The sequence below is a fragment of the Petromyzon marinus genome, chromosome 10 (assembly GCF_048934315.1).
Source record: "Petromyzon marinus isolate PM22_M1 ecotype Great Lakes invasive population chromosome 10, UKy_Petmar_22M1.pri1.0, whole genome shotgun sequence".
NCBI lineage: Eukaryota > Metazoa > Chordata > Hyperoartia > Petromyzontiformes > Petromyzontidae > Petromyzon > Petromyzon marinus.
In genome coordinates, this window is record NC_133676.1 from 8,835,680 (window position 1) to 8,863,191 (window position 27,512).

General features: G+C 45.3%; 2 protein-coding genes across 2 annotated transcripts; both read left to right on the forward strand.

Moving 5' to 3' along the window:
- Positions 1 to 2,893: 2,893 nt before the first annotated feature.
- Positions 2,894 to 8,637, forward strand: PHB1 (prohibitin 1). The gene is made up of 6 exons (XM_032951422.2): positions 2,894 to 3,051; positions 5,798 to 5,959; positions 6,595 to 6,737; positions 6,866 to 6,982; positions 7,099 to 7,194; positions 7,833 to 8,637. The coding sequence occupies exons 1-6, from the start codon at positions 2,958 to 2,960 to the stop codon at positions 8,046 to 8,048; spliced, it is 828 nt and encodes a 275-aa protein (XP_032807313.1). The 5' UTR covers positions 2,894 to 2,957; the 3' UTR covers positions 8,049 to 8,637.
- A 137-nt stretch (positions 8,638 to 8,774) lies between these two features.
- Positions 8,775 to 18,110, forward strand: LOC116940962 (uncharacterized). Its single transcript, XM_032951421.2, has 6 exons — positions 8,775 to 11,901; positions 13,299 to 14,555; positions 14,687 to 14,834; positions 15,174 to 15,289; positions 15,437 to 15,587; positions 16,542 to 18,110. The coding sequence occupies exons 1-6, from the start codon at positions 11,899 to 11,901 to the stop codon at positions 16,757 to 16,759; spliced, it is 1,893 nt and encodes a 630-aa protein (XP_032807312.1). The 5' UTR covers positions 8,775 to 11,898; the 3' UTR covers positions 16,760 to 18,110.
- The last annotated feature ends 9,402 nt before the right edge of the window (positions 18,111 to 27,512 follow it).

Genomic DNA, 27,512 nt, shown 5'->3' on the forward strand with positions numbered 1-27,512 from the left:
GGGAGAGTTAGCTGCTCGGCATGGGAAAGTTGTGAGTTGAAATTCTCATTGGGGGTTGACTAAACTGAGTATCTGTCTGGGGTTGAGAAGTCGACAGTGGTTGTACTAAGGATATAATTGCCCCTCCCAATGACTCAGGGCTGTAAACAGGTGATAAGCACAGCCTCAATGCTAATATGAGCAGGAAAGAACTTTGACTCTTGTATAAGGGAGCTATTATATAAGAAACTGAAGGAATGTAATTTGACCTATGTACAACCTAAAATAAAATTTGCATCGTGGAGAATATAACACGATATAAGCAGAAAATAGACCATATATTTGTCCACATGAAAAGTATTTTTACACAACCCATCAGCCACAGCCCATCAGTCACATGCCTCATCTGCTGTGATGTCAGGAAGAGCCGTGCACAGCTGATGAGTTAAACACCATTACTGACACAACGCAGGCCTGTGCCCACAAATGGTCTTTGATCTAATTTGGACTGATTTACACAAAATTAATAAAGCCACACGGCCTTTTGGGAGTATTGGTGCCTCTTGGCAACTGTTGAACTTAGCCAAGAAGTATATGCACTCCCAAAAGGCCGTGCGGCAGATGCGATGGAATAAATATTTTATGTTTAGTTCAACACATTTGTCAATATGAAAAACGGTCATATGTTCAACTTATACCAGGGGTAAGCATCCAAAATAACGATTTTTTTCGAATTCGATAAACAACTCTATGTCAAGAGCCGTGTGAATACGAGACGGGCCTCAATAAATAGCGTCATGAAGCAGTCCTTAAAGAGTAACAGGCAGCTCCGGAGCCACAGGTGAACGACTCCTGACCGACACCATTGGGCAAACACCCGTTACTGACCGCTATTTGTAATGAGTGAATGGGTGGAGCGCCACCTTACTGGATGAAACGCGCTTCTGCACTTCGCAAATACAGAACTGGAGGGCAGCGCGTGCTCTAAACAGACGGATCTTGCCGTTGTCAAAATGGGGGAAGAGTGAATTTTGAGTACGAGTAGTAAATGTCTGTGGGTGGTGAGAGTGAATGTGAGTGGTGAGAGTGGATGTGAGTGGTGAGTTAGACTAAGCGCTGACTTGCACTTTGTCTAGCAACATGCGGATTTTAGGAGTTGCAAATTTTCCCCCCATAAAACCGAAGTGGAGCAAATTAACATATGGGTTTAGATTTGTTTATATATGTGTGTACTGTATATAGCAATCAATGCAATTACGGGTGAGGGGCCGTCCATAAATGACGTCACACGATTTTGAACGATTTTTGACCCCCCCCCTTCGTCACACAACGTCACAAAAAGTCAGACCCCCCTCAAATATGACGTCACAAAGCTCTGCGCCCCCCAAAAAAGTGAAACATGCTTAAAATCGTTTTAAACTATTGTCATTGTAGTGCGTATTTAATGTGACGCTGCACTCTGATGTTGTAGGAGAAACATTTATTAAAAGTCTATTTAATTAAGTAGAACGTGTATATATTTATTTAAAGTTGCGCATTTTGATGTGACGTCACATTACTCAACCCCCCCCTCGTCACACATCGTCACAAATGTCTGACACCCCCCCCACCCCAGGTGCGTGACGTCATTTATGGACGGCCCCAGATGTAATGGGTGGCAATGTATTGGTAAAAAAATACAATAATTTGAGTTTCCATTGTGGTTTTAATACAAATTGAATGAAATATAAAAGTAAACACAACTTTAAAAAAATGTCTCTACAGTGCTACTTTGCCTGCAAATGCTGAGTCATTTTGAAGACAAGTTATGACATTGGCTGGGGTTCAGTAACAAAGTGGTCGGAGCGCACTTCATGCGCACAGTCGATTGTTTCCACAACCGGACCCGCAGACTCCCATTGGTCGAGGAGAGTAATGCAAAGATTGTGTTTAGAACCCAAAATATTTAACTCCAAGTAGTAGGAGGTCAAGACGGCCATCTCCATAAGGGTTACCGTGGGGCTCTGTCAACAAGAGAACTGTCATCAAAACTGTACTTTCACTGCAACATTAAACCGCGTTCTTCGGGAGGGCAACGCAAACACAACGCTGAGCCCAACCCGTGGGTAAAAAAAACCCCAACTCCTACGTATGTTTAGACAATATCTGGTGATGCTGCTGCTGCTGCTGCGTTGGCAATGGTGCGCAAGCACAAGTGAAAAACTTTCAACACGTTCTTCAAAAACACTCCTGTGGTTTTAAAAAAATGAAAATATTTGCGACGTTTCGGGCAATGGGCCCGTTCCCATATCTCATAAATAGGCCAGGGAGACATAGAAATAACATACCTGTCAACCCGTATTTTTGCACAGGGAAATTGAATTCCATGCGTACAACCGTTTCAATACGGGCAAATTTTTGTAACATTTGTTTGTGTTTCTCTCTTGTGATGACTTTGAAGGACGAACGTTGACATTTATAAGGGCACGGGGTGACCAATAAGGTCTGAATTGGTCTGTAATAAGGTAGGCACTAATAAGGGGTTGATAGGTATGATATAATAGGAGTTGGAGATTCCACTTCACACCAAGGGGGCCTGATTAACATCACACGTTTGAAACATGTTCTATGATTGAACACCTTTTTGTTTAAATTTTGATTTAAAGCTTTCGTGACTGCAGGGATTCATATTGGTTCTTTCGGTTAAGTCACGTAGAAGGGAAACAAAAAATAATGAAATTTTTATTGTTTATATTTTTATTATTTTATTGTTTCCCTTCTACGTGACTTTACCGAAAGAACCAAGAATACCTTTTTGTTTGTTTCAATTGCCACGTGCGATCGCTCCCTACGTAAGATGGCCGGTGGCGGGCCGTCATAATTAACGGTTACATGACGTCATCGTCATCCACAAATTCCGTCGCGGCTCCGACACAGGATGACGTCAGCGCGGTCCCGCCGTGACCTTCCCCTCCTCTCTTGCACCACGCGTTGTGAGCATGGCGGCCGCGGCGAGGATCCTGAACACGGTGGGGAAAGTCGGCCTCGGTCTGGCGGTGGCCGGAGGAGTCGTCAACACGGCTCTGTACAACGGTGAGGAGCCTTCGGGTGGACGTGGGGGGGGGGGGCTTTATTTTAAAAGTATAAAGAGGGAGATGATATAACGGCGGGAGCAGCATTGCCACCACTAACATCGCCATTTATTCCACCTCCTCCCATGGCAAGGATTCGTTCGTACAGTCTCACCTGACACTTGACAGTCGTTTCGTCTCATCCACACTGTGTCCAGACATCACCACACTGCTGCAGGTCAGAACTCTGCTTCTTCGCGTTGCTGAAACTCTGGTATTCTCTCCCATTGTCGCCTCTTTTTATGCCCACGTCCGTATAACCTTGCTCAATTCAAGACTATCATAACGTTTTTGTTTTTACGTTTGTTGCCGGTCTATTGCGTTTTGAGGTTTTTCAGCTCGTGCTCTGCAACACATTATTATAACATCACAACCACCACCATCGTTCTGATGATCACATGTTAAAGTCTTGCAATCAGTTGCGTCGAACAGGGCCCCATCGTATACAGTACAGTAGTGTATATAGAGTGCCCGTCCCAATACCTTCATAAAACTGCAGCTCTCTCGCTTGCTTCAGCAGTTTTCCTGCTGTAATTGTCTCACCTGATGACGGTCGCTTGTGTTGCGATCGTAACGTCGTGATCTATTATTTTTTTTATCTACGTGACTTTACCGAAAGAACCAAAGAGTATGGATTCCTGCAGTCACGAAAGCTTCAAATCAACATGAGAAAACTGGGCAAAATTTATTTTACAAGGTCAGGCTGTCGGTGTGACTGAAGGTTGAAACGAGTTCCAGAGTTTACTTGCTTTCCCGAATGTTGCTGGATAATATGCTGAAGGACTAACAACGTGTTTTTTTTATCATAGACGCGGAACGTTTTGAGGCTATAACTCGGGAGGTTAAACATAGAGCGCTGATGACATCTATGGCAGGTCGAGGTTACACGTGGGCACGGAAGCCACGACTTTGACCGCACAGACCGGTTCATGAACTCACGTTGCTATGCTGTGGTGTGGCGAGTTTAGAAATTATCCGATGTCTCTACGTGATCCACCAACCCCTGAAATTGAAAGCGCTGGGCTCCCACACGTGTGCGTCATATCACCCTGGCTAGTACTGTACAAGGATGGCAGTGATTGTGATGACTTCGCTAAGTTGAAACCAAGGTTATTCTTGTACATTACATGTTTCACTTGTATTACCATTTACTTACAGGCATTGTCAACCGCTATCATCATTACCGACTCCCCAATCGGCCGCCATTTCATGGTCTTGTAATGCAACAATCCATTTAGCTCCTGCTAATGAGCTGGTTTAATCTCTCCATCTCCGTGGTTGACGTCTAGTCGGGAATGTTCCCCCTGGTTGCGACTTCGTCATCGTCTCGACCACCGGCCACCATCCCTTTTTAAACCCCCGTGCCCTGTATGTATGTTGAACTTCTTTCGCACCGTACATAGCAAGCCGTGCTAATAACTCGTTTTAGCACTCAATAACCACCTCGGGCTTTCAACAATTCTGAAGAAGTAACACATCTGGCCGAGGCATGTGGACTACACGTGCCTGCTTTGAGGGTCAGGTTTATTTTGTCCAGCATTGTGATCATGTGTTTGTGACGGCAACACAACTCGCACAGGTTTCACCCCTAGGGTTCATCAGCATATAGGGAGTATAAACACAATAGTGATGGTAAGCCTTTGAGCCTATCGTAAGATCTCGTTAGCTTTGCAAAGTTGAGCCTGGATAGTCCTTGAATAGCATGCACACTCGGTCATTGTAGGCTACCGCGGGGTTATGTGGTAGGCAGCAGAGGACTGCAGAAAAAAACATTGTTATGCTGCACTTCACTGTTCCCCAATGATAGTGCTCCCCTTCAAAATCCCACACCATCCGATGAGGTGAGGTATGGTCAAATTTTCCAAGACCTGCATGGCTTGGGGAAGCCCTCATCCAACATTGGATTTTCAAAATGGCTGTACATGTATAGATATGTGCTCATATATTTGACCTATTTCATATCCTGCCATCCTTTATTGGCCTGGTGTCTTTTGTGTGCCATGTAAATTAGACTTGTCACCTTCCTGCGCTGGTGGTTTAGTGACGAAGATATTGGAGTTTGGGTGATGGCAGACCGTGGTTCAGTTATTGTGTCAATCGTAATTGTAATCCCAGTATTTTATGTGTCTTGCTTGTGAATGCATGATAAAGTGATGATCATGGTTCTCGAAGACCCATCCATCCTTAGTCACCTGTTGCTATTGTGTTTTGAGTGACTATTTTCCTCTGCACAACCCCTATTTAGTTACAGTTTTATGTGCTGCCTGTGACAGCTGCCAGTGGTAGGTCGCTCATTCTCCAATAATATTCACTCCCTGCCCATATTAAGTCTTAGCTCAAACTCTTTTTGTCCCCTTTACCTGTCAGGCTTCCTCTCTACATCAAATTAATATTCCCCTATATCTTTACAGTGTCTCAAGATAGTTGGATTCAGGCACTCTATAATTTCAAATTAGATTAGGGGAGGTGGCAATGAGAATTCGCCTTCTGGATGGGATGCATTGTTACTTTTGTGCCTCCTGCGGTGGTGGTACTACTTGCTGTCCTTCAAGCCTATTTGGAGAAGATGTGTTCAGTGATGGGTTGCAATGAGAACAGACTGCAGCGATTTGCACAGAGGTACCGAGAACGATGTATAACAAAAGTATGCTGACTGGAATTGCATTCATTTGAATGAATGTATTTTGGTTTTCTTGCCTTTCTGACAGTGGAGGGAGGTCATCGTGCGGTAATTTTCGACCGATTCCGTGGAGTGCAAGATTTGGTGGTCGGCGAAGGCACTCACTTTGTCATCCCCTGGGTTCAGCGGCCGATCATATTTGACTGCCGTTCTCGACCTCGCAATGTGCCTGTCGTGACTGGGAGCAAAGGTGAGTGGACCGTTTCTAAACTTCAAATAATGAACCCCATTTGTTTACAACCTGAGTGCAGGTTATGAACAAAAACAATTAATAATACACAATGCTATTTTAGACCACCAAAGGCATGATTGTGACAATAGCAACAGTCCCCCCATCATGCCTTGCATGTCACATGACATTGTAATACTGCGTGTATAATGCACACAGCCGTTTTAAACCACCAACTCGAAGAGACAATGTGGCTATGTTCTTTTAGACATGTATATTGGTTTCACTATAGTTATAAATCATCCGTATAGTCCACAAAAGCCCTTGAGGCACAATAAGCAGTAGGAAATGTTGGCTCTACTGTACTCAAGATTTCTAACAAGGATGGCACTGGTATACGTTTATCATCTTGCTGTAGTATAAAAGAATATGGCCACAATTTTGACTCTTGAGTCACTGATCTAAAAAAAGGTAAGTGGAATTGTTCAACGGATCCCGAATAGAATATACCCATCAACACACGTTTCATGATGTGCCATGGTGCTTTGCTCTTATTCTTGGTTAGGCATGACATCCATGTGATATGGAACACTTAAAAAACATATGAATGGAGTTTATTTTCAGTAATTTCACGCAGCTTTGTTTGGCCTTTTCAGATATGCAGAATGTCAACATCACGTTGAGGATCTTGTTCAGGCCCATCGCTAGCCAGCTGCCCAAAATCTACATGAGCATTGGCGAGGACTATGATGAACGTGTGCTGCCCTCGATCACCACCGAGGTCCTCAAGGCCGTTGTGGTAAGTTTCTTACCTTGACCGCTTCTAGACCATGTGGTATCCATTAGCTGCTGCTGTTTGAAAGTAGCTTTATTGAATTTTGTTGAATATTTCAAAGACTGGGCATATGTTCACACGTTATATTATAGGCTCGGTTTGATGCTGGGGAGCTGATCACCCAACGAGAGCTGGTGTCCAGGCAGGTCAGCAATGACTTGATGGAGAGAGCAGCCACATTTGGGCTCATCTTGGATGATGTCTCCTTGGTATGTCATTCACTGGAATTTTTAAAAAAGCACCCGCACTTTCACTTACATTTATTTTGCATGTATCCTTTGATTATGGTTTTGGAGATCTCACTGACTTGTGCTTCTGTCTACAGACTCATCTGACCTTTGGTAGAGAGTTCACACAGGCTGTTGAGGCCAAGCAAGTCGCACAGCAGGAGGCGGAGAGAGCACGCTTCGTCGTGGAAAGGGTGAGTTTTTTTAGTTTCATTGACACGTTTACAATTGTGGTATTTAAAATCCTCAGTGGTTTAATCAGCCAAACAACTGATGTTGGCTAAATGTCTGAACACTGAAATAATGTGTAACCGTTGTATAATACTCCTCTGGGCTCTGATTTATTATTTGTCTGCTCTTGAGGCTTAATTCATTGGAAATCCCCCCTGCCTTCAGTTGATTAAGCAGCTAACCCTTCCAGAACTTTGTTCATCAAGGTTCCATCTTTGAGAATGTACCCAATCCACATTTAACCTTTTCTGGTATAATTAGACAAGTCCTCCTGAATCTGCTTAAGAACCTTTTTTATGACGATTTGTTGCTTCCATTTGACACCACATCAATCTTTTCCAAGTTTTCTGTATTACTTTCTTAGAGTCCAAGTTTCTGTTACACTCAACTCTATTCCATAACAGGCTGTCCCCGAGTTTCTTTAACTTTGCTCATTCTTCTTATCGGCAGTATCCTCTGTTGCCTAATCCCACTTTTCCCCAAGGCAATCCTGACTCGAATCTCCTTCCAGGGTCTGCCATCTTCAGCATAACTTCCCAGATACTGAAATTGACTCGCTCATTGGTACAGCTGTTAACTGGTGCATTATGACCCCTCTCAGGCAGAGCAGCAAAAGAAGGCCGCCATCATTGCAGCAGAGGGTGATGCCAAGGCTGCACAGCTGATCGCAACAGCGATATCCGAGGCTGGAGAGGGCCTGGTTGAGCTGCGCAAGCTGGAGGCGGCAGAAGATATCGCCATGCAGCTGTCGAAGTCCCGAGGTGTAGCCTACCTGCCCTCGGGGCAGCACACGCTGCTCCAGCTCCCAGCACAGTAAAGCGACTGTGACAATACAGTTTTTTTTCAAAGAGCGCTTAATGTTATCTGGTCAACCTGTTCCATTTTGAAATCTGATGATTGCATTGAGTCTTGCTGATGTTATTTCCATAACCATAAACTTGTTTTGTTGAACCAAAATATAAAAATTACATCTTGCAGAGCTATTTTAGTTCTTTACTCTGACATCGGACAAAATGCCTCTAGATTCTGTGATACATCAGGGATTATCTGCAGTTACCATTTGCTAATACTGAGATTTATGGCTGACCCTTCCATAGCTTTACCACCTTGAGATCCAGTAAACATGTACATTTTGTTTAAACAGCCCCTTAGCTTGCATTAAATATTCAGTGTGATTATTCACTGCCTTGGTATAGTTATTTACATTTTGCAAATCTAATGTGCAACAAATGAGATGTTGCCATGTATGAACAGTGCATCTCATGAGCAATTGCAAGCATTGGGCCGGAGCACGATAGGGGTAAGAGTCTTATGAGAATGGTTGATGGTCTTGTTGGCATTGTTAAATAACTGCACATTCTTTTTTTATTACTCTAAATTGTTTCCCATTAAAGATTGGTACAGTGCAGTGGGATGTGCTTGTGTTTTGTGACGTGTATGCAAATTGGCAAATAGCTTTTTAAAAAAGATTTAAGGGTCCATAAACACAGCTACACTGCATATATATTCAATATAGATATGTAATAAAAAAAAAAATCTTAACTGACATCTTTTGAAAGCATAATCTTATATTGAAGAAACAAGTACGGTGGCAATTAACATTGTTTTATAAGGATGGTGACTAAGCAATGCCAGCCAATATGGAATATTTTCTAGAATCTCACCACTACCTCCCAACATGCCACTTGTACAATAATAAAATATGACTTGTACAATAATGTAGGTGTAACCTGCATGTATGTAGTTGGTTTCAGAAACAAAAACAATTACTTAAATCACCGATTCCTATCTTGGTTTGGATTCATTCCTTGCAGCACACTGATGTTTATTTACATGTGAATCTATGACCATGTTGTAAGAGTAATACTTTATGTGATGGTGTGCTTAGGAATTAATGGAGTTTTGTCAAGGGCTACTTTGATCTAGCCTTATTCACACAAATATGTGTATCGAAGGGGCTTTACGTTAAATGACATTGAAGATGAGTTTTTTCTTTTTAATATTCTAGTAAAAATATTCTAGTAAAAATAAAAAACGCCTTCAATTCCGGGGGTAAAAAGGTCAAATCCTTGATACTGTTTTATGATAACTTACGTTTGGTCAATGTACTGTATTTTTAGCACTTTTAAGCGATACATTTGCAGTGAGGTCCACCGTGTGCCACCAGTTCACCTTGAACATCGAACAAAAATTAACCACACTCCCACTGAGTTTGGCGTGGGGGGTGGGTGGGTAGCACATTGCATGCAGAACAATTGACGACAACGCCGCCGGGAATTGTTATTGTCATGCCCCGCAGTGACGTAAAGGCGCTGTGTGGCAGGAGTCCCCCCCCCTACCGCATGGACTGCACCATCAGCGGTGGGGGGTGTGGGTGGACGTCATTAAAGGGGGGTGGGGAGACGGCTTTGTCCATGGGGGGGGGGCCCTCCACGTGGGCCGTGCATCGACAGTCTGCCGTCTGGACACGTGCAGCTCACAAGATGGCGGTGCCGGCACCTCGTCTGCTGCACTCTCCTGCTGCACTCTCCTGCATCCCTGAAGAAAGCGCGCACTCAACCCGGCCACGGCCATCCCCGACAACCCCGCCAACCTGAATGCAGCACCGTGCAAGCGGCAAGATGCGCTGGGACGCACGGATAAACTGTGGCCGCAGGCAAAGGAAGTTCCAAATGCGCCTTGTTAACCTGTGATGCAGAGCTATAGAGTGCAGGCTGTACGGCTGCAAACCCACAGGGTGTGGTGGGGTCATGTCCTGGGCTATGAAGAGGTGGTGGGGGAGAGTCCACGCCAACTGCGTTGCTTTGTCAAGTTTACAGGGTGTCGAAGTGTGACAAGCGTTGGGGGCAAGGCCCCCCCCCTGGTGGTCAAAGCTACGAGTTGGGGGCCCCCTTCACAACCACCATAACATGTTTTCAACAGTGTAAAAGAACAGAATCTTACTTAAAAATGCGGTTTACATTTACTTGTATGAAACTGCTCTTAGTTATGTTCGACATTTGTATTTAATTAGAGCAGTAACGTAATATTGCAAAGAGGTACGAACGGAGCTGTAATGGCTGTATTTTGTGAAAACGTATTTTGTGAAAACGCTAAATGTTCGAGACCGTGCCAGGCAAATCAAATATTGGGGCCCTACTGGACCGATTGCCGCACCCCTTGAGCTGATAATGTAGTTACGCCCACTGCTAAGACAATAAAGGACACGATCTTGGTATTCTGAAAGTCAACCCACCGTGACTAATTTTTATAGGCATTAACTGGTATAGATGCACACGAATTCCTCCATGTTAGGATGCAAATCTGACCTGATTGCTCATAGTCTGTGTAAAGACAATTTTGGGTGCATGCAGCACACTCATTTTAAGGCAAACACCAGTGGCTTATTGTGCACTCTGCAACACACCTGTCAACCCCTTATCAGTGGCTAACTTATTACAGACCAATTCAGACCTTATTGGTCACCCCCGTAGCCTTATAAATATTAACGTTCATCCTACAAAGTCCCATCATAAGAGAGAAACACAAAGACACTTTTTTTGCCCGTATTGAAACGGCTGTACGCCGTTTGGACCTGAAAACTCAATGTCCCTTTATAAGAATACGGGTAACCCGTACGGGTTGACAGTAATAGAATACATTTCTCAATTACCGAGTGATCTTTTTTTCACGCATTTCGGATGTAAAAATACCTGACCTAGTCTTGACTGGGCCATTTTTTGGAACCCCAAAAATAACATCCGCTGATCAGATGTAAAAAAAAATCCCTTAAGACCAGGCCATGTTGATAAGTCCATTATAAAATGTATTAATGACAAAAATAGAAAGCTATTTTAATCCTCCGAGTGGAATTAAATAGCCTACTTTCAATTAAATACATTAGTGAGAGTGGCTGGATGGTTTCATAATAATACAACCGGCGAGGTAGCCAAAAGGATTGTGCGAGTCAGCGAGCGCATCATCCCTCCGGAGTCGATAAATCTAGTACCACTTCGTGGGGTAGTCAACAGCGGTTGTCCTATGGAGAGACTCCCACCCAAGACTGTCTCATCAGCTGATGAGGACCCGAGTAAACACAGGACGTTGGGCCAACGTTGGTCCAACGGTTCCAATCCCACGCTGGCTTTTGTTTACTGGGGCCACGTTGTTTTAACTGTTTAATGCTCTTTTTATTATGACCCAGGATAGCTTCAGTGTCTTCGAGACCTTTCCAGAAGGGGTTGGGGTGGTGGGTCCCTGCACTGACCATCCGGCCATCGTGGTCAAAAGTAACGATCTAATAACTCGCACGACCTGGATTGACCTTGGAACCGACGATGGCGATAACGTTTGCTGCTGCTGTTGCTGGTGTCAAGTGACTCATCTTGTCCCACGACGAGCAGTGGAGTGACCATGGCTGATATTTGACAAAACACGTTGATGCCGATTTCTGAGAGCAACAAAAGTGAGCCGTCTTGTACATCACGCAGACGCCCCCGCGAGTCGCGCATCCCTGTGCCGGGGCCCCCGCGCTCGCTCTGAGCTGGGCTCCCCGCACCGGGAGATTTCTCTCTTCTCGCCTTTCTCACAGATTACTCGCCTCGTCGGGGCCCCATTCAAGCGCAACAACGAACCCTCGCCGCTCGCTGCTTTGCACGCTTAGCGGGGACTGCGGGAGCGCCGTGAAGATGGTAACACGCCGTTGCAACTGATGGCTTTAATCCGCGCGCTGTTGTTGGGCGTGAGGCCTGGTCGCGCTCGGGCCCCCCGACTGTTGCCTGATTTCTTGGCCGTGTACCTGCGCTCCCCACCCCCCTGCCCGCCCGCACCTACCCCCGGTGCGGTAGGAGCGAGGCGGCCTCGTCTTTATGTGGCTTGCTCGATTAATAATCAGCAGCGCGGCCACGACGACACACCGGGGTTTCATTCGCTCGGGGTCTCGCATCTTGTTTGGGATGTGTGCGCTTGCCTTCCCCGTACAGGAGGAGCTAGGCTGGCATTGGAGATAACGTTTTTGTGTGACGGCACTGCGAGGACCCCATGCTGATCCGCTGCGTTCGCGTTATTCTCGCTGCTTTTCTCCGTCGCCTCTGATGTGTGACCCTCGTTTAAAATGTGTTCACTAAACATGGCAATGAAATGTCACATTTGCTTGATGGGTAGATATATGTGTAAAAAGTATGTGTGCGTGCACGGTGGGGCGGGAAGTCCTTATACCTGTGACATTCAGATTTTTTTTTTAAACTCGGGCAGGTGAAGGTGTATATGGATTCCTCGACGACACGTTGAATTTTCTTCGTGGTTTGTGCGTGTGCATGTGGCCAAATCGTCCCGAATGCGTCAGATCTCAGAATGAACGTGGATCGTGATGCCTGGATGGATGGGCGACCACCAATGCATAAATAAAGTGCTGTAAGCATCTGGTGGCCTTTCGTTGTGAGCAGCAGAGGGCAGTGCAGAAAAATCCCATTGTGTTGTACTTGTGCTCCATCGCCGATGCTAACCCGCCTTCACCGATGCGCACTGACTATCGTGGTCACGTAACCCCCCCTACCACGACCCGCCTGTAGTGGGGAGGCGCTCATCCAGCAGTGGATTGACAGAGAGAGACCCTACATGGATATTGTGTTTTATATTCATTAATTACATCTTCATTTGAAGCATTTTTCGTGATTTTTGTTTAACCATTGTGTTTTTTTATCATTATGCATTTATTCTGTTGTGGTGTTTTATTTTCATTTGCTGTTTTTTTGTTGTTTTATTTCCATTGCGTGAGAAGAACCACAACTATGACATGAAGCACAACTGCTGTAGAGGCTGCCCAGGACATGGGGAGCGAATTGTAACATTTAATATAGGTAAAACACTGGCTCTGTCAGTGCCAAGTTTACATATTGCAAACAAATCATTTCAACCTTCCATAAACTTGGACCTTATTTTTTCCTAAGCAAGTCTGTCACTACATATCACCAATTTTTCCATTCTTTCATAAAACAAAAAACCCTCTTATTTCACATCTGTAGAAATGTACCCTTTTTAGTTTCCATGATGTTGGTACGATCGAAAAGCTGATGCTATTGTTGTTCAGATTAAACTGGAGAATCAGACCCTGAAGGCAGAGAGGGTGGAAGATCTGCCGGTGCCAGAGTACACGCTGCGAGAGGATGTGGAGCAGCACGCGGCGCGGCTCACGCAGCAGCTGAACGAGCAGCGCCTGCAGCAGCCACACCTGTGCGACGTGGACGTGGTTGTGGTGGAGGGCACCGGCGCTGGACACAAGCACAAGAACAAACAGAAGCAGCGGCAGCACAAGTTCCCCGCTCACCGGGGCGTGCTGGCTGCAGGGAGCCGTTTCTTCGGCGGCCTCTTTGCGACCGAGGGCCTCAAGCCGTCCGTCGGTCGTGGCCGCCAGCGCCTGGAACTGCGCCTGCAAGAATTGTCGGCGCGCGGCTTCCAGCACGTGCTGGGCTTCATCTACACGGCCAAAGTGCACGTCGCCAAAGGCAACGTGCAGGATGTGATGAGCACAGCACGCGCCTTGCACCTCGACCAGCTTGCAGAGTCCTGCCAGAAGCTGCTCAATACGCGGGCCTTTGATGTGGCGGACTCCAACATGGCCAGCGCGGAGGGCCTGACCAACCCGGGGCAGTCCGCGGAGGGGCAGCATGCGCAGCCCCATGAAGACAACGACATCATTTACCATGGCGATGCAGAAGACTCCGATTCGGACGCGTCGACCAAAGCAAAAAACTCTGACAGCGACAGAGACTGGGAGAGCGGCGGGGATGATGAAGATGATGACGAGGAGGAGGAGGACGATGATGAGCAGAACTTTGACTATGGATTGCGTCGCAGCACCAGGTCCTATCTGCATCCAGATGACAAGCAGATCATTGTGGAGTTGAATCTAAATAACCAGACTCTACATGTCTCACAGGGCTCCGGAGATATAATCACAAGCAGATCTAAAGGCAAGCGGAAGAAAGTAAAGAAAGAGGTGAAGGAAGAGTTAAATGAGGAAATCAAGCAGGAGGAACTGGGCAGCGAAGATGAAAAGAAACACCGACCCCGCCGCGGTCGCCCTCCTCTCACCTCCAAGGACGTGCGGAGGAGAGGCAAGAGGAAGAGGCCCCCCGTGACACCTCGGAAGGTGAAGAAGATTGAAGAAAAGGAACGCTTCCCTTGCAGCAAGTGCAAGCGGGTCTTCAATAACAAGATCTACTTACAGAAGCACCTGACTGTGAGCCACAAGAGAAGCCACGTGTGTGAGAGGTGCGAAAAGAGGTTCGTGAAGGAAGAGGAGTTGCGGCTCCATCAGCAAACGGACTGTGAGAAGAGCATTCAGGTGAGAATTATGAAAATATATTGGCCACGTTTAAAAAGAATATACTCTATAAATTATACGTTTATCAGAATTGGGCTTGAATAATGTAAACATATTATGCATAATTTACCTTTGCCTGTGGTTTGTTTCAGTGTGTCACATGTGAGAAGCAATTTAAGAAACTCTGGTACCTTCAGCAACACATTAAGACAGTGCACAGTCTCACAGAGAGGAGTGTGGCCTGTGATATCTGTGGTAAAAAGTTTTACACTGTGGCTCAAGTTAAAAAACACTTGGTTGGTGAGTATGGATTAACTTAGAAATTGTGAATGAATCCGGCATTGGAGTCGGAACGAATGTTTAACTTTTGTTGTGCAATGGTGTATTGTGTTGATTTTGTGTATGAAAATGTACAATCTTAATTACAGTAGAACCTTCTTATAACAAAAAACCCTAAGTAACCTTTACATTTTTAATCATTTAAATTAAGACGCTATTTGAAAGAGTTAAATTAGACTTTTGGTTTGGCTGAATGTAGAAACTTCAATGTGCCAGCTTTGTTGTAATGAGGTTCTTCTGTAATGCCTTTGTCTGTGGGTGTGCAGCCGTTGTTAAAGTTGTTTTCAATGTATTGTTTAGCGCACCGTGAGGATATGCCGTACACATGTGAGACATGCGGAAAATCTTTCAAGCGCAGCATGTCTCTTAAAGTTCACAGCATGAAGCATACTGGGCTCAGACCGTACAAGTGTAAGGTATGTATGTGTACCTCGAGTGGAATAACATTATACGATGTGTTTTATAATTGCACGTACAGTTGGTGTGAATGGTTTCTGCTTTGCTTGTGTTTTTGTGAATGTTTTCTGTGCTTCTCTTTCCCTCGTGCATTTCCACCCATGCAGTTTGAGAGCTGTACGGAGTGCTTCATGTACCGATACCAGCTGAGAAACCACATGAGCGTGCACCTAGGCCACAAGGAGTTTATGTGCCAATGGTGTGGAAAGGATTTCAGCATGAAGCAGTATTTTGACGAGCACTTAAAAGTACACACTGGTAGGTTTCGGAGTGTGCATTAACCACATGTACGTGTACAGTTCTTTTGTCAATGTAAGTGCTGGATGAAAGCCTCCCCCATGCCGTGAAAGTCGTGGTGTGTTCTTTTGGCATACTTCACTACACTGGTCAGTATGGGTTTGTGAAAGTGGAGAGGTACAGATATGTACGGTTAAACAAGGGATATCGCTGCGCTACCCTCTGCTGCTCTAAACATAGCTCCGCAGGCTGTGGCACCTGTTTATGTAAGATGTTTGCCAATCCAAGCAATATTCAGTCTCTGCACTGATTGGCTTATGAGATCGGATGAGATCTGACGAAATCATGTGCATTCCAAGTGATTTGGTAATAGCATGTTGCTTTTCTGTAAAAAATGTGATGGAAATGTTTTAACTGCACACAAATAGATGGTCAGTACTCCGTTAACAAAATAAGCCATTGATATGCAACATTGTGGTTTCAGTATCTGCAGCTGCTTTCTTTTTGTCCTTCATTAACTGTTTTTTTTTACTTTCAAATTAAAATTTCCATCAAGGATCAAATAGACTGAGTTCTATCCTCAATGACCAAACCAGTATTGCAGTGCATCACCACTTGCTCGGTTTAACAGGTAGAAAGTGTCAAACATGGAGGAAAAAAGGAGAGGTAGGGGAGCTTAGTCGGGGTGGGGGAAGCCATAACCCGAGGACAGCAACCAAGCCATCACAGTCGACTTTGAAAAGGGGGACTAGCTTGTCGGGTCCACATCTTGGGAGGACCTAATTATTTTGTGGATCAACAATGTGTTTTCAGCTTGTACTGCGTGTTGTTTTGGGTGGCTTCCAATGTTTCACTCCACACCCTGGCATATTCTGCAGCAACTAAACACAAAGAGAGCTAGAGGACAGCACAATGGCAACATCCTACGCTCTAGTGGCTAATTCCAAATGCAAACCTTTCTCCTGTCCTCCACAGGAGAGAAGCCCTACATCTGTGAGGTGTGCGGCAAGAGTTTCACGAGCCGGCCCAACATGAAGCGGCATCGGCGCACACACACCGGGGAGAAGCCGTACTCGTGCGACGCCTGCGGGCAGCGCTTTCGCTTCTCCAACATGCTGAAAGCACACCGCGAGCGGTGCCAGCTTGCTGTCGAGAAGATCAACATGGACGTGCACATTGCGGCAAATCTGTGACGCGCCGTCACTCCACCAGTGTCAGAGTGGCCTCGGGTCGTATGGTTGCGTTCTTTTTAAGGAAGGTTTGTTTAGAGACACAAAAATTGCCACGTTTGTTAAAGAGGATTCATAGACATTCCTTTTTATGCAATATTATGAACCCAACTTTTATTATCCCTAGTCCATTGAGCCTGAATCTCCAAATAAAGCTGTAATTTATTCATGGTCCATGGTGTTTTGCCATCTGGCAGCGATAAGGGTTACAGGCTTTTTTTTAAAATAAAAGATCATGTTCGTATACTGCTGCTACTTAAAATGAATTAATTTTCTTCTACTTTGCATAGGAAATATTTGCTGTTGTTTATTCAGTAGCACTTACCATATGTTATTATTTGTGTTCATGACCTGGACACATGTTATGTTACATTTATATCATACTTCATCGTATTTAAGAAAAATATTTTTTTAGGTTACGTAAACTTAATTAGATGATTTTGCAGGCACTTTGTACTTTGCTGTACTCTTAGCGCATACAACTTAGGCCTTTGTCATAGGATTTCCCAAAAAAATGGTTTGACCATTTGAGGAGTGAAAACAACTGGTTGTGCCTCAAACACAACGTGATTATTATTATTGAGACACCTTGAATAATATATACTAATAGCATTGTACCAGAATAGGTACATAATATATGCCAAAATGGCTTTTTAATTTTTTTACGTATTTGCAGTACAGTATTCAAACAGCCGTTTAATGCTTTGACGTATTATTGCTGCAGATAGACTCGTGCAGTAATGTATTCATCTATTTGCATTTCATGCATTTCTGTAGTTTCCCCACGCAGAAATTAGTGTTACAAAAATTCTTGAAACAGGTTGATTAAGCCTCCTTACAATCAGTGTATCATACTGATGTCTTATTATTGCTAAGTAAACACACCCTGTTTAAGCTGTACCTAAAGGCTATCAGTGCAGGGGTGTTTGCAAAGTACTTTGAGCATTTTTAACCCATGTAAAGCACTACTTGCCATTGCACCCTGTAATTAGTGTATGCTGCCACGGTTTTAATACTGCCGGCTCACAGGAATAACGTGTTAAGCAATGTAATTGGAAACGGCGTTTTAAACAACACAAAACATGACTTAGTGATGTTCAACAGATGCTGATTATACCATTAGAGAATGTGACTGTGATGTAATGTAATTGGAATAGAACCGTTTTTATTTCTTATTGTAATCATGTAATGAATGTGTTAATTTTATTTTGTTATCGAACAGTATAAAGATACTGTGAACTTTTTGTATGTCAATCATCTTTGTAAACAGAATATTGATTCATGCACAAAATACAATAAAATTAAATCAGTTAAACATTGTGGCCTTTTGAAATAATTTACCGTTAAGTTGTTTCGTGTATCGTTGTGTACAACGTTTCCTAACATTTAACAGTTTGTAAATTTCAATTGTATCTGCGTTTTTAGTTTTTTTTTATCCAAAGCTTTTAAGGGGAATTGATTTGTTCTGAGTATTTTCACAAGAAATGTCTCGCTTCTGTTTTGTTATGTTTCACGTTGCTTATTGGCACCTTTTTAATTGCCCCTGGGCCACAGAAAGTGTTTCAGATCGTGCGGTATCTCCCATGTGCCGCGAACGTCGCTGCAATCGATTTCTACGAAACGCCGATTTTTTTTTATCGGAAGAAAGAATATCCCACGGGGATGAAATCAATGTCACACAAGTCTACACACAGCGGGTACAAAGAAACTAGGCGACCATTAACATTTGTAAGTTGATGTGTTATTAATCACCTACACTTGCTTTTTTTGTGGCGCACCTATAACGGCATTACCCGGAACGCAGCCGGTCTTGTGAGCTCGGCAGATGTGACGCTAAAGAAGTGCTTGGATGGAGGACCGCCATGTACGGATTGGCTGGCATAGGGCAACAGGACTGTGTGGTGGGAAGCAAGAGTGTAGTGCAGCAAATGCATTGCAGTACTGTACTTGGACGCTCCCACACATTCTTCGCCTTCAACACGCAGCACTCTCCAACGTAATGAAGTGTGCTCAAATAAATCCCATAACCCACACGGTGCAGGTAGAGCCGCCACCAACAACGGGTTGACAGCGGGTTATGCATACTCTTTGCAGCATCGAGCGGGTTATGTATGTGCGCGTCTAACATTGACGTACTGCACTGCAGAAAATGTGCAATGCCCGGGCAACTAGCGAGCTCTATATTATAACAAAGGCCCTCCCTTCAATACCGACTGAGCAGTAAGGGGTGTAGAAGTCTTATTTATTGAGAGTTCTTGGTCGCAATAACGTCACCTGCAGCGATTTTGAATACCAAAAGCAGCATACAGATGTCCATAGCATCGGCCCCAACGAGCGGTGATTATTACTACATCGACATCCTTCACATTATCTTTACGCACACCCATCGGGGCACCACGACTTTCTGGGATTGCGTAATTTCAGCAGCATTGATTCAACACAAGCAAACGCCTGACCGGTTTTGACAGTGTCTCATCAGCAGAGCCAAGCTTGCCTGAATAAATGCTGGTGAATTGCCCAGCTGATTTCTGACCTTTAACATCTGGCGGTTCAACCAGCATTGGTTCAAACAAGCCTGACTGTTAATGAGATACTGCGGAAACCGGTCCTTGCCTATAAAACAATACTCAACAGCATTGGTTCAGCAAGCCTGCCTGATGGTGAAACACTGTGTTCATTGATCCAGAGTTTGCTTGTTACTGTATTCCCAGAAGGTCGTAGGGCCGATGGGTTGTGTCAAAATGTTTTTTTGTTTTATGTGGAGAGACAGATAGATATATGAAGGATAATCTGTTTATATTATTTATATTCTCCACAATCACGCTAAATTATTATTTTGGGTGGTGATAATGAGCATTTGAAGCAAGCCATTAAACTTGTCCATTGACCATAATTCACCATGCTGGTCAATGCGAGTTGGTGGAGGAGGGGGTCACGACCAGATCTGATAGCACTCACTCTCACTTTTCTCCGCAGGGCAACGCCTGCAATGGAAATGCATTCATGTACAATAATGATTTATTCCTGTGACGAGAGCTCCGGAGTAAATGTAGTTCTGTTTTTATACACCAGGTGGAGACATTGCAGTGTCTGAGTCGTCTTTCATATCGTCGCATTGCCGGTTCGTGCAATCGTGTGGTGATGATGGTGATTGACGGCGATGATGATGTTGATGATGATTATATGCCATACCCGTCAACCCATACGGTTTACCCGTATTCTTGTACAGGGAAATTTAGTTTTCAGGTTCATACGGCGTACAGCCGTTTCAATACGGGCAAACATGTTTTGTCTGTGTTTCTCCCTTGTGATCGGACTTTATAGGATGAACGTTGAGATTTATAAGGGCACGGGGTGACCAAAAAGGTTTGAGATTTGAAAAGTTGTAGATTTGAGAGGGGTTTTGTAGATTGTAAGGGCACCACGAGAGTGGATACAACCTTCGATTATGCAGCTACCACGTAAGAACAATCTCGGGTCATAAATAAATCATGAGCAACAGCCGTGTTCGATCCACTGCTGGATGAAGGCCTCTCCAGACCATCGCCATATGTTACGATCCTGTGATGCAACAATCCACCTAGGACCTGCACACGAGCTGATTCGATCGCTCCATCTCTCTGATGGGCGGTCCTCTCGTACGCGTTCTCTTCTTTGGCTCATTATTCCTGACCACTGACCATCATACCTTCTCGTCTGAACCTGTCCTGCTCAAGCCACACTTATACTCATCTTAACAGTCGGATGTATTTGTTTAACCTGCGCATTAAATGTATAGTTTCAGAAAATCGCCCCACCCACACACTCCCGTAATATATATTTCCTGTGTAATACTGCGTTGGACAGTGTAACAGAAGTACAAATACCCACCAACAAAAAACTCAACACATTGGACGTTTCGGGCAATCACCCTTCTGCTATAAATGACCATTTCCCGAAACGTCGCTTGTACACATATACACTATTCCTATCAGAGGCAGGGCTTTTGACGAATGTGTTGAGTACCCCCCCCCCCCCAATAAATACAGATGCATTATTTCTCCAGCAATGATCGCGACCGAGCATGTACTTGCATAACCACTTGCCAGGCATTAGCCCGGCGGACTTATGGCCCCATAACCGTCGCTTTGATGAGCCTTCTAATAACTATTGATTGCCCCCGGGGCCACGGTTCGCGGGCATGTTTCGAGGTGCATGCCAATGTTCTTGAAAATGGATGCGCATTCAATGAGCAGGCAGCTCCGCTTTGTTAATCCTCATCAAAACCAACGGAGCGTCAACACCACTGCCACCAATCAATGAGCGGGGCCCCACTGCATGCAATCATTAAAGGGTCCGGCCCGGGACCGTGAGTCTCCCCCCCCCCCCCCCCCCCGTAGCCACGTGCTCTCCACGTGCTCGTGTTTGCAGTGGGGTCTTTTAAAGAGCGCCTGCGGGCTAAATGCACGATTTTCAAAAACACGTGTTACCTCCGTGCTAGCGGCAGTGTTTAATTAAAGCCCGAACATTCCGAAACGCTGTTCCGGAATTTATTTTTGGCATGCAACATCCATTTCGCCTTATCTTGTCCATTTAACCTGTTCATTAGATTATATAGGAAATATATAATATACACGATTAATCTTTTCGAGTATTGGATACAACAGTATCTAGTTAATTATGGATAGGCGTACCTATCACAGTCCTCTTAGTGGTAGTGTCTTATGCCGGTAATTCATACTTCAAACCAGCCTATAGCAGCTGCGTTCCTGAAAATATCCAGTGAGAGATGAAGCCCTGGCCATAGGCGTGTGTGCGTATTCAAGAGCGTCTCCCCTGCCTTTCGACGGATCCCACACGTTGTGCTTTTTAATCTCGCGTTGTCTGAACTCCTGCGTTACAGGAGCACCCCGATCAACCCCTTTACTGCTGAAGGGAGATTGATCCCTCCCCTGCTGCTGAAGGCTCAGCTCCCCATCCAATTCCGAAAGTCAAGCGAGAGCAGAATGCATTCGAGACACATGCAGATAATATCGTTACTAATTTCGTTTAGCATTTAACATTTGCTTAAAGTTATATATATATTTCAATCGACTGTCGTGCCTTCCTTTAGTTCTCGTATTTCCCCTTCCCCCCTTTCAAGCAAGGCGACGCTCCAGGGTGGGTCGACGCGTGTGTGTGTGTGTAGGCGCGTGTCCACGCGTGTGTTTCCCCAGCCTCCAGCAGCATTCCGAATGTCGGAGCTGTTCAACCTCGCGTTGTCTCGCCCTGGGCGATAGATTAATCCGCCTGGCGCTACAAGCCACGGCTTTCGTGTAATCTGCTGCAGATATGCCCTTTGGTAATCGCTGGCGGCGCATCACCCACGGCGTTACTGCTGTAAACTCTCTCACGTGGCCAAACTAATGCGTAACGCGTTGATAACGCCTCGTGAAAACAAACCACGCTTTAGGTACCGAGTTGATGTCCCTTTTGTCCGTTGCGTCGACTCTACAGCAAATGCAGCCCTCTCTGTACACCCCACCACCTGCCCCCTTACCCCCCTATAAATTAGTATAGGAAGACGACAGCGGGAATTGGACCATCAACTCCGTGAAAAACAGCCCAGTGAATGACACAATAGATGACGGGTCACTGATCAGTGGCGTATCGTGCCTAGTTGGCATGGGCCCTGGTGCAATGAATGATAAGGAATGACATGCGGTCCCCCCAGTCCAACATCCATGTAGCTCAGCGCCTGTGCCCTCTGGCTCATAGACCGCGATGCAATTGCACCGCCTGCACACTCGATAGCTAAGTCACTGTCAATGATGTCAGACTGATGTAACATCAGTGATTCACAGATTGACCTTCTGAGGGTTCATAATGACCTGAGCCCCACGAGATAATAAAGAGCCTTTTGCCACCATCCTCACAGTCATGGCCATTAGGGTATCCCTGCTCTTGTGAGACATTGCTCATCTCCGTTCACGGTCCCAAGTCATTGTTAGTGAAGATTCTACATACATGCGGCGGGAGACAGCCGTCACGTAATAAAACAACCACAAGTTAGTGCTAGTTTTATCGACCCCGAAGGGATGAAGTGTTGAGTCGACTATGAATTAGCGTTCACGCGTCGTAGATAAATCTATTTAATTACGAGGCATCATGTGAAAAATGAACCAGATCAGTTTTAGTGACGCTATCTATTAATACAATTCGATATGTAAGTGTGTGCATGTGTGTGTCCGTGCGTGTCTGTGCGTCTGTGTCAAAGTGGGGAGCACGGAGGGTGCTCTGAGTCAACTCATCCACCTGGGCTTGTCCCGTGATCTCGTGCCAGCGAGCATTCGACACTTCCCGTGCGCTCAAAGTGCACCAAGCCTGGCACATGCGCCTTGGTGATGTCGCAGTGGCTGGCGTTCCGAGTTCGATTCCCGCTCACGGCCAACATTCAGGGGCGAGTATCTTACCGGGTGCCGGGTCTCCCCACGGTCGACTCAACCGTATTACATATCTTGTGAGGGTGAGTAAATATTTGCTTTGGAAAGACAAAGGCAGCCGGGCGTGGTGCCGACCACCCACTCCCTTATGTGCCGTGCCGGGTTTAATCGGTGCAAGCTAACAGCACTTGACCAGACAATCTGTTACAGGCTACACGGGAGATCTCTGTATTTTCCGTGTATGCATCAGCGTGAATGTTTCATTTTGCCTGCTCGCTGCATATCAGGGCTATCTCTAACACTGGATCGCGCCTACGATCACCCGCGCCTCTTCCAGACAGGAAAATCCCCTCTCGGCGTGGGCTCTCGCAGATCCCTCCATTTACGGCTGAGTTTTGCCAGCGTCTCACCGCGGGGAGGCGGCGGGAGGTATTAATTTATGTGTATTAATTTCGGATACAGCATGCCGTGATAGCGTGCAGTCTGGCCCGTCTGGGGGTCATTCCGTTGGTAAACGTGAAGTATAGCCTCGTACAAAAAGAACCCACAGTGGTTCCCGTGAACGCAAATGGAAAATCTCGGGGTAAAATCTGTGATCTATCAAGTCTGCAAAATTCCTACACAAACGCACGCTCTGCACATTTCTCTGCAAATCATACACAAAGACGAAGAAGGGTGCTCCGTTGAGCCCATTGTGTGCTGTGACGGTGCTTTAATATATGCTCGCTAACAGCACTCGCCCCTCCCCCCACCTTGCCCCCAACAACCTCAACTTGACATACGCGCACATACGAGTCAACGGGCCCAACATGATACCCTGGAAAACGAAGACAAAGTTCCCCCGCGTAGCCTGTAACAGACTGTTGGGGAAAGTGCTATTAGCGAGCACCGATGAAGACTGGAACGGCTCACGAACGGGTGGGTGGCAAGCACCACGCCCAGCCGCCTTTGTCTCCCTCGTGGCGATGTTTTACACACCGCACCAGGTACTTATTTGAAGCTGAGTCGACCTAGGGGAGGCCCAGGACCGGTTCAGATAATGGTTGGGCGTGAGCGGGAATCGAACTTGGTACGCCAGGTTAGTAGCGCAGTGCACTCACCGCTACACCTCCATACGCATATGCACACAAAGACGCTTTCACAAGCGCACACAATTACAAAGACCCCCCCTCTTGAGCCGCTACTGACTGTTAAAACAAGTGCTGTGAGTGGCGCCACGGTGCAGATATGTTAACTCTCTCGCCTCGTATGCAGGAGATCGTGGGTTCGATTCCGACGTTGACGCCTGTATATTTGGACTTTGCATGTTCTCCCCCTGGTCGCGTGAATTGTCTCGGGGGCCATATTTCGTAACATGCGTTGAGAGTATTTGTTGCCAGGTCGCTTCTAAAAAGAGCAATACTGTATAGCTCAGTGGGCCTTACCTGGTAAATAAAAAAATGTATCGATAAAATAGATAGTGAGTACATATAAAGGCCGTGAATGGCGCACGAAGTGGTAACATGGCCAGCACCACACCCGCTCTCCTTTGTTTCCCCCGAACTGATGTTTACACATCGCACCAGGTACTCATTAAGGCCGAGTCAACCAACGAAGGTCACGTACTATGAACACGACGGCTTGAATTCCATGGCTAACATCAGTGGCGGGTACCCAACCGGCCCTGCACCACCACCCACCCCCACCACCAACGCCCCATCAAACATTCTCGTCACCAGCATGGTGAAGTATGATCAGATAAACCTCAGTGAATTGACAAAGCGATGCCAATTATGCGATCTCTTTTTTAAAATTTGCAGTCCTTGTGAAAGTTGAGGTTTAAATACATTGGACGATGTCCAAATGTGAGATTAAACCGAACTACTGCCAAAACACGTATTATAATTTGGTGCTTTATCGATTAAAAGCGCTTTTTGCAACTACATATACATTCGTGATGACGTTTAGAAATTAGAATGGCTTAATTTATGGATTTCAATTCAACATCCTCCTTCTGACTTGGCAGCGTTGGACATATACGTGTGTTAACAAAATAAGCTTCTTAGCAGGATTGAGACGGCAATTTATGCTCCATGCTCTTTTAATTCCCCACAGAGTGGTAACAAAGACACATTTTGGCCGGTGTATGGATATAAGATGCATGCTTGGAATTACATTAATAGACCGAAAGAAGAAAACGTGGATTAGAAAACATATGAAAGTTAAATACATCATTGTAGCTGTTCAGGATAATAAGCATGCGTGGAGGAAGGACAGCATCGCTAGAAGAGATGATACATGGCTGATGGCCAAGAATAATGATGGATTGACAACCAAGGGAGGGAATGCACCCAAGAGAGAATCCACCAATGGAAGATGTAGCGATGAACTCAGCTCGTGTGGAAGTCCTAGGTGGTGGTCTGTGACATCGGCACACAATTCCTACTCATGTGAAGGTCACAATAATTGTCATTTCAACTTCATGGTAAATACATACTTGTGAAAACAATGGACGAATAGTTTAGAATTTTCCATTTCCTGGCCACTATTTACATCGTAGGAACGTAAGAGATTGCTTCGGCTTGGGAAGGGGTCTTAATTCAGCAGTGGATTGATCATGCCTGATAATAACAATTATGGCCACTATTTTAGAATCTTTATCATTTCAAGACCAACACTGGATGGTCACATGTACTCAGGTCTTCGGAGAAGAGTGACATTTGGAGTGGAACATTTTCACCTGGAAATTCCCTTGAGATGGAACGTCTTGTTTGCTAGGGTGTCCATGGATTGATGATAATATTATTATGGCTGATGAAGACGATGATGATGATGATAAGGTTACACGGACGCGTAACATTTACTTAGCTCCACACACAGCAAATATACACACACTAAAGAGCGTGACATTGCACCCACAGATATGCCCCGCATGCGTATTGTTTATCGCGATGTAGTAGGCTGCGGGCAGCGTATAGCGAGGCGATCAGTTTTAAAGGACAAGGCACGACTTGGCAATTTCCACGATAACAACAGTCACAGGCAGCGCAAAGGCGTTTTCACACAACCACATCCACGCCTGGCAGTGATTTAAATATCCTATTTACAACGCCCCTGACTCTATATACAGGAACATGTTGACGTCTTGGACTCATCCATTTTTTTTGCAATGCCGCCAAAGGGTTGGAGAGGTCCTTCTTGGCAGCCGCCGCGCGATGACTGTTAATACGGAGAGGATTGAAGTCATGCGAGACGATTGTGTTCGCAATTGCTGCTGGCAGCAATTATTACTGGCAAGAAGGGGGAAGGCAGTGGCTGCTCACTTCATGCAGTAATAATTATTATCCTTTGCAATATATGCCAAGGAGAGACTCGTCAGTAGTCTGTGTCAAGAGGGCCCTGCTTGAGGAAACGTTTGTTTAATTATTTGACTTCGTAGGACGCAAGCGGAGTCCCCTAAGAAAACTCACGCTATGCCTAGAGGCTAACATTAAGAGATCCGCACACACAGGCCAGAAACCTACATGATGTCAAGCTACGTGTTCCACCAACCCCACCATAAATTACAAAACCTGCATTTCAACACCGTGGCAAATCGATGATAACAGTAATAAGTTGCGACTTGTGTCAGCAAATGTGGAAAACTTTGTGAGCGATAGATGATCTAGCAGTTAGATAAGGTGTTGGAGGGAGAGCGGTGGTGCAGTGGTTAGCGCTCCTGAGTGTTGCGTTAAGACTAACGGAGTTATGCACCTCCATGCAGGAGTTCGTGATACACATATCAACTAAAATCTTGCCACTATCTATACGCAGTTGTAAATTTATGAAGGGCCATTGCAATAATGACCAAAACTAGAATGCAATGAAGAGTTATGCTTTTCTCTCTAAGGAAGGGTAAACAATAGGAGATAAGTGTACACAAATGAAAGGGACATGAAAGGAACAGATTGCAGCATTGTCTATAACTGAGACCCCAGCAGCAACATTTCAAGAAAATAACGGCCATAAATCAGTGCCCGCGTTGGTACTGCTCCTCTCCCCGCTGGCAAAAGATTCACGATTCACCAGGTGGTACCGCTGCATTTTATGTCTGGTTTCCCAGCAAGCTTATGACTTGGAAATGTGCGAGCGAGCAATTGAGCATGTACAGAAATAAATAACCAAATGAACACATTACAAGAAGTCTGAGGACGCTAGGACTATGTCAGCGGTTCTAATGTATTATAATGTCTCCCGTATGGCGCGGGTGATAGTGGTGGTGGAACCCTCCGGGAAACGAAATTGATTTATAAATCTTGAAAATAAATAAATAACGATATATATTTTTTATATATACT